The 6,511-nt window shown below is 52.8% G+C and overlaps 1 protein-coding gene across 1 annotated transcript; it reads right to left on the bottom strand.

Moving 5' to 3' along the window:
* Positions 1-3,021: 3,021 nt before the first annotated feature.
* BCL2L10 (BCL2 like 10) lies at positions 3,022-6,455 on the bottom strand. The gene is made up of 2 exons (XM_058033774.1): positions 5,972-6,455; positions 3,022-4,196 (listed from the first exon to the last, which is right to left on the bottom strand). The coding sequence occupies exons 1-2, from the start codon at positions 6,371-6,373 to the stop codon at positions 4,059-4,061; spliced, it is 540 nt and encodes a 179-aa protein (XP_057889757.1). The 5' UTR covers positions 6,374-6,455; the 3' UTR covers positions 3,022-4,058.
* Between the last annotated feature and the right edge of the window lie 56 nt (positions 6,456-6,511).

The raw sequence follows: 6,511 nt of genomic DNA, 5'->3' as shown, positions 1-6,511 counted from the left end.
TAAACAAATAGACCAAGCCCAGGCACAGAAAAAATCCAACAAAATGATCTCGTCAGTTCAGCAGAGTTGATTTTTAGACTTCCTGCACTTGACTTTAAGTAAATCAGGATTTTATGTTTTTATTTTTAACTCTGTTCTCATTTAAAAACTCCAGTTAGTGACAGGATAATTGTTAACAGTTAGAAGATAACATTTTAAGTGTTCCTAACAATGGCAGCATTTAAGAAGGAGTTAGACTGATACCTTTTAAACCTGAAAGCAAGTGATTTCCCAGCCATGACAGCATTTTCTCTTGGCAAGGACAACCAGCTGGAGTCTGGTACAGAAAGCAGTTGGAGAAACAGAAGTGAAACCCAGAAGTTTCTTTTCATTGTCTAAACAGAACGAGCACAAGAAGTGAAATTATGTGAATAAATGCTGTGCCACTTGACCTTTTTGGTTTCCAGTGATTCTCTGGGGGTTTTCTGGCTGTCCAATTGCTAAGTCATTTGTAACAGGGCTCTCCTGTGCTACCCAGGCTTGGGTACCACCCTGCAGTGTGCATGGGCAGGAAAGGACACAGCACCAGCACCAATTTCTCCAGTGAGATGTGCCAGACCAGATTTTTTGCATACCACAGCAAAGCAGTTCGGCACCTGCCATGTAACACCAGCCTGCAACTCACATTTTTTCAGCTCTAACAGTGCCTCACTTTTTCCAAGTCAAAAAGAAACCCAGTGGCCAGTTCAGCACTCTTAAGAGTGATGAGTAAATTGCTTTCTCCTTTAATGAGCAGCTGGGCTGCTGCAACAGCACTGCAACAGATCAGAACTGGGCAGGGAGCAGGTGCAGCTCCAGAGATAACACTGACAGCTCCTGTCAGACCATTGTGAGCACCTCTGCAAGCTGGGAACACTGCTTTTCCCATCCCTCAGCCCTGCACAGATCTTCATACACAGCACAGGAGGGACTCAAAAGTGGTGGTGGGAGAGCCCAGGCAGCACCTTCACTCCTTTTCCCTCAAAAGCAGGTGCTGCCAGCACTCAGAGCCTTGGAGCAAGCCAGGATTGTGCAGGATGGGGCCCAGCAGAACCTGCAGCAATCGCTCATCTGTAGATAGGATGAGCCTGCTGCAGCCACCACAGGCCTGGGGAGTACCACAGTGCTGGAGAGACAAAAGCTGCCCTGAGGATCAGACACAGCCTTGCAATGAAACACCACCCACTCACTCCCCTTCTGCTTTTAAAGAAAGGAACAGCAGCATCTTGCTTCCCTCTTCTGAGGCAGAAAGCAGATGAGCAGCAGTTTTCAATTGAGAAATATATTACTTCATTGAGACAAAATGTCAGGCTGAAACTGAAATAGTTTCTTTCAAAACCAGAAGTCATGCAAACGTAAGTTAGTCTGAACTGCCCTGCAATCAACAGGGCTCCAGTGATTTCAGTTCTGCTCTTCAATCCCACATTGCCACGTCAGAGAGCAGCCCAGGGAGCCTGGCCCTGGCTGGGATGGGCAGCTCCCACCTGTGCCTGTTCCAGCAGCCTGGGCTGTGCCCCTGCTCCAGGGCACTGAGCTCAGGCTCCCAGCAGGGACCAGAGCAGCCTGGCACAGGCAGTGCTGCCCCTGCAGCCTCCTGACCCAGCCTGCAGCCCCCCTGGCTCCCAGAAAGCCCACTCCCAGCTTCTCCAGGCCAGGAAAGACTGGCACATGCTCCTCAAGCTGCGCTTTGGAAAGGGTCAGGTTTACACCAAAAGCTGATGTGACTGTTAAAGGGCATTTCCAGGCTGGGTTTGTTGGGGGATTTTTCACTTTTCCAGAGCACACTGTAAAAGCCAGCATAAATATCCTCTCTGCTATTGTTTCTGTGGAGCCTGCCAGATCAGATTACACTGAAAATCAAGATACAGATATTTTATCTTTGTTCTGTTTGGCACAGGAGAGACATTTGACCTTTGTTTAGAGCATTTCTTGCCCTGTCATTCCCCATGCTTTTCATCATACAAGCATCCCACATTTTAGGAACTGCTTCCAGTTCCCAGGACCCAGCAGCTCATTCCCACTGTGGGCAAAGTTTCGGGCACTGGATGCCTGCAGGCAGATACTCAGAGCACTGAGCTGTCACACACAGGGGTGTCAGCCCTGCAGGAACCTGAGAGAGGAACTGAGCACAGCCCTGCACCATAGGCTCCCAATCCCCTTGCTGAGAGGAGGCAGCTGGAGGTTAGAGAACTGGAAGTTGGAGAACAAGCAGACGTTTATTCCAGCCAGCAGCGTGAGGGGGAGGACCAGCAGCTCCTTCCTGCCTGTGTGGGACTTACCAGCCCCTGAATGCCCCTTTTTGTCCCTGTCCCTCATCTGTGGCCAGCCAGCACAAGGCTGCTCTGTCCAGCACGCCTGCCTCGGGCCCAGTGGCCAGCAGAAGGAGAAGCAGGGTGGCCACTGGCAGCCACAGGATGCTGACCTGAGCCTTCCCAAGGGGAAGCTGGCTGCCCACTGGACGTGCAGCTTGAACAGGCATCAGAGCCCACAGACTGGACACAGGGGCAGGAGACCAGCCTTGCCCAACACCCTCAAAGAGTACAGCTGCTCAGGAGGACTAAACCAGGAAGGTTGAACTCCACCAACACATTGCACAGCTGTCATCATAGTATGGACCAGAAACTTCAGTTTCAGTAAAAAGCATGCACGTGTGAGAGAGGCAGCAGCAACTCTTGGCAGAGAAGAAACAAGAGCTCTGTCACTCCACAAGCTCTCAGAGGAGCCTGATTGCACCCACCTATGTTAGTAAACTTTGGCCTATAAAACCAGCAGGTTGCTTCCAATCACGATGCTGAAGATGGACCTTTTGGACGGGATTTTCCACTCTAGTTTGGACTGCAGGACTGCTCTGGAGACTGGTATCAAACTGCTCTGGTGCTCCACAAGTCCTTGTCTCAGGTCAAAGCACCAGCAATACAGTGAATATAAACTGATGCATCCAGGTAACCACCAAAACACTCACTGTCTGAGCAGCAGCACAATCCAACCTAATAATCAGAAAGGTTTTTTAAAATAAAAATACTCAACATTTATTCACCTTTGAAGTCACCATAGTAAAATTGTACACGTTGTGAGTAACCCAGGAACATTATTCAAAAGCTACCAGAAACATAAGGCAATTTGTACAACCATTGAAAGAAATACACAGCATTTTGAAAACAGAGTGAAATATTACTAAAACAAGACAACGCTTGATACACGCTAGAGTGACGAGAACCAGCATTAAGTTTTAAACAAAAATAAAGATGTCATGGCTACAAGTATTATACAGTGATAAATACTTCAAAAATATATTAAGATATATGGAAATTCTCACTTTGTAAGGGAAATCCAGAGAAATTCCAGCCTTCACTGGATTTCAATATACCAATTAAGGTTTAATATTTAAATTCTTTTCCTTTCAGTAGGAACCAGTTCTGCAGCCATTACTGTCCTGTATCAATACTTACCTTCTTGTAGTGTAATGAATTCAGCCTTATGTTACACTAAGCCCTAATGCTTCTAGCATCACAGGCACCAACTGCCCTAAATGAACAAATGAGTTGCCTTTTGATTACAAGTGCTGTGCACCACGTTTGAAGCCATAAACCACGTTAGATCACAGTCAAGGTTTGCCCACTTTACAGCATTAATGAAGGCGGGTTCCAAACTTGCCTCCAGGTAAATGAGACTTCTTGAACAGAGGGTTTAGTAGCAAGCCCACCATAACGTTTTCCTAGCATAACACCAAGCACTCAGAAGTTACAGTACATGAACCATGCTAAAGTTTAGGTTTACACCTTCAAAAAAGAAAGTCCAGAGGACGTTTGGAGATAACAGGTTTTGAACATGCACAAATAGTGCTCTAGTACACATCTGTCTGTGCCGTCACTGGGTAGTGAGTGAAGCAGTTTATAGCCAAGGATTTGGTGAGGCAGTTTTCTGAGCCAGTTTAAAAATATAGACTTCTTCTTAGAGGGTCTGTTCTATAGAAAATAAAGTGAAATCTGGTAAACTGTCAGTTTTGAGAGTACTTTCCCTGGGCAGGATGCGCCGGTGTCCTACCGCACCAGGAGGAAGGCCAGCCCCGCCATGCCGATGCCGATGCCTGCCGCCGCCGCCACGATGGCGTTGCCGATGGTGCTGCTCTGCTCGGCCGCCTCCGAGCCCAGCCTGCCGAAGAACCGACAGAAGCCATCCTGCAACACCAACACAAAGGACACTCAGTTGTTGAGCTCGCAGTTAACTGGGTTTCTTTAACAAGCCTTTGAATTTCATCCTCCCAGCTCAGCCTCTGTCAGCTGCAGAAGTCTCTGTCCAGTCATGGAAGTCTGAACCCACGGCCTTGGGCACAGGCAGAAACATTTTGTAAGAGCTTTTGCACAAGGCAACAGAAAGGAGTAGCTACAAGTGATTGCATACTTAGCTCAAGAGACAATTGGACACTTCCTATTGAGATGCTCAGTGTGTCATTACATATTTCTGCCCTTTTAGGCAAGTTTCTGATGGGAGCTGCCAGCACTGTTCCTCCTACTTAAGTTTCAGAAAGCATCTAAAACACAAATATGGAAATTTCCACTTTTAAGACAGAAAGCCAAAGCCAGTCCCATCTCAGTGGATGTGGGACTGATTACACACCCACTTGGAAAGGCCGGGTGGACACTGCTCAGAGCTGACCTATGACAGAGCAAAGCTGGCAGCTGCTCTCCCAGATCATTGTGATAATCAGAAGTGGCAGCAATACAACTCCAGATGGTCGTGTTTGAACTCTGCTCCGCAGATGTCTATGTAAACAAGTTATACTCTTAATTTCTTCCGGAACTTTGTTCTTTACACTTTGATTTGTGCGAACAGGCAATAGGATTTTGCCAATTTTGCCAAGTGACAGTGTTCTCTGCAGCCAACCACCACACTGTTCTGAGCAGCCAGATGGACCAGGGACCACTGGAAAACCAAGTTCATTTTGGTCTGCTGGAAAAGTCAACTAAACCAGTGGCTACTTCCCCTCCGTTCTATTTTTAGTGCTTATTTGTACTGACAAAGTATTCCACTAGGACTGGAAATCGGAAACGAGGAGTTTTGTGGGATAGCTGACATTTTGTTCAGAAATGCAGGCAGAGCTGCACCAACGCCTTAAAAGCTGTACCTCCCTCCAAGTGAGCATCTCTCGGGGCAGACAAAATGCGCACACCTTCCTCCCCAGGCCCCACCTGACCGGCCTCGGGACGGACAGAACAGGAGCCGCAGGGCTGCAGGCTGGGTGCCTTCATGCACAGGTGTGCTTAAGAACAGGCACAGGTTTGTGCTCACACCTGGGACAGGACCTGTGCCGGCCTGCTCGCCGAAACCCACAGGCTGGGCACCCGAGGGGAAGGCAGACCTCGCTCCCAAAGGCACAGCAGCATCAGCATCGCTCTGCGGGATCGGGATGGGAGGCTGCATCCCAACGGGGCCGTGCGGGGCATCCGCAGGCACCCAACGGCCCAGCGAGCACACACCGCGTGTGGCGATGGCCAGCAACCCTAGGGACACACCGCGTGTGGCGATGGCCACCATCCCCCGGGACACACCGCGTGTGGCGATGGCCAGCAACCCTAGGGACACACCGCGTGCGGCGATGGTCACCATCTCCCGGGGACACACCGCGTGTCGCGATGGCCACCATCCTCGGGGGCATACCGCGTGTGGCGATGGTCACCATCCCCCGGGGACACACCGCGTGTCGCGATGGCCACCATCCTCGGGGGCATACCGCGTGTCGCGATGGCCACCATCCCCCGGGGACACAGTACGTGTGGCGATGGCCACCATCCCCCGGGTGCCCGCCCATCACCGGCAGTACCGCGGGCACGTCTCCCCCGGGACGAGCCGCTGCCCGGAGCCGGGGGCTGCCCTGTTCAGCCCCGCTAACGGGGATGGGGCTCGTGTCCCGGTACCCGCCCCAGGCCGCTCCCGCCGCCCCGTCCCCGCTCACCCATCCGCCGTGCGCCTCCAGCCACTCGCCGCGCTCCTCGGCCAGGTATGCGGCCAGGTGAGCGGCCAGGCAGCGCGGCCCGTCGCTGCAGCCCCGCTCGGCCAGCGCGGCCGCCAGCGTGCCCGCGAACACCACGAGCGCCAGCAGCCGGCCCCAGTTGAGGCCGCCGTCGGCCTCGAGCTGCGCCGCCACCCTGGCCAGCAGCGCGGCCGCCTCCCGCGGCTCGGCCCGCGCCAGCGGCGCGCAGGAGCGGAAGAAGGGCCGCTCCTGCCGCTCCAGCTCGGCCGCCGCCCGCCGCAGCGTGCCCGCCGTGGGGCTGCAGGGCAGCGCGGCGCTGCCGGCGCGGTGCTGGAAGTAATCCTCCAGCAGCAGCGCCGTCTCCTCCTTCAGCGAGCGCGGCATGGCGGCTGCCCACGGCGCCGGCCCCACAGCAGCAGCAGCAGCTGCCGCCGAATAAGAGGCGGGGCGGCCCCTCCGCCCGGCCCGGCCCGGCCCGGCCCAGGCTCCCCGCCTCCGGGGCGGGGCCAAGCGGGCACGTTC

Source organism: Melospiza georgiana, chromosome 13 (assembly GCF_028018845.1).
Source record: "Melospiza georgiana isolate bMelGeo1 chromosome 13, bMelGeo1.pri, whole genome shotgun sequence".
NCBI lineage: Eukaryota > Metazoa > Chordata > Aves > Passeriformes > Passerellidae > Melospiza > Melospiza georgiana.
The sequence above is the reverse complement of the archived record's forward strand: the minus strand, read 5'-3'. Positions and strand labels throughout refer to the sequence as shown.

Excerpts from the sequence above, each read along its gene's own strand:
- BCL2L10 (XM_058033774.1), bottom strand. The coding sequence starts at position 6,373 with ATGCCGCGCTCGCTGAAGGAGGAGACGGCGCTGCTGCTGGAGGATTAC. Across the intron at positions 4,197-5,971 it reads TGGAGGCGCACGGCGGATGG|GATGGCTTCTGTCGGTTCTT; the intron begins GTGAGCGGGGAC and ends TTGGTGTTGCAG.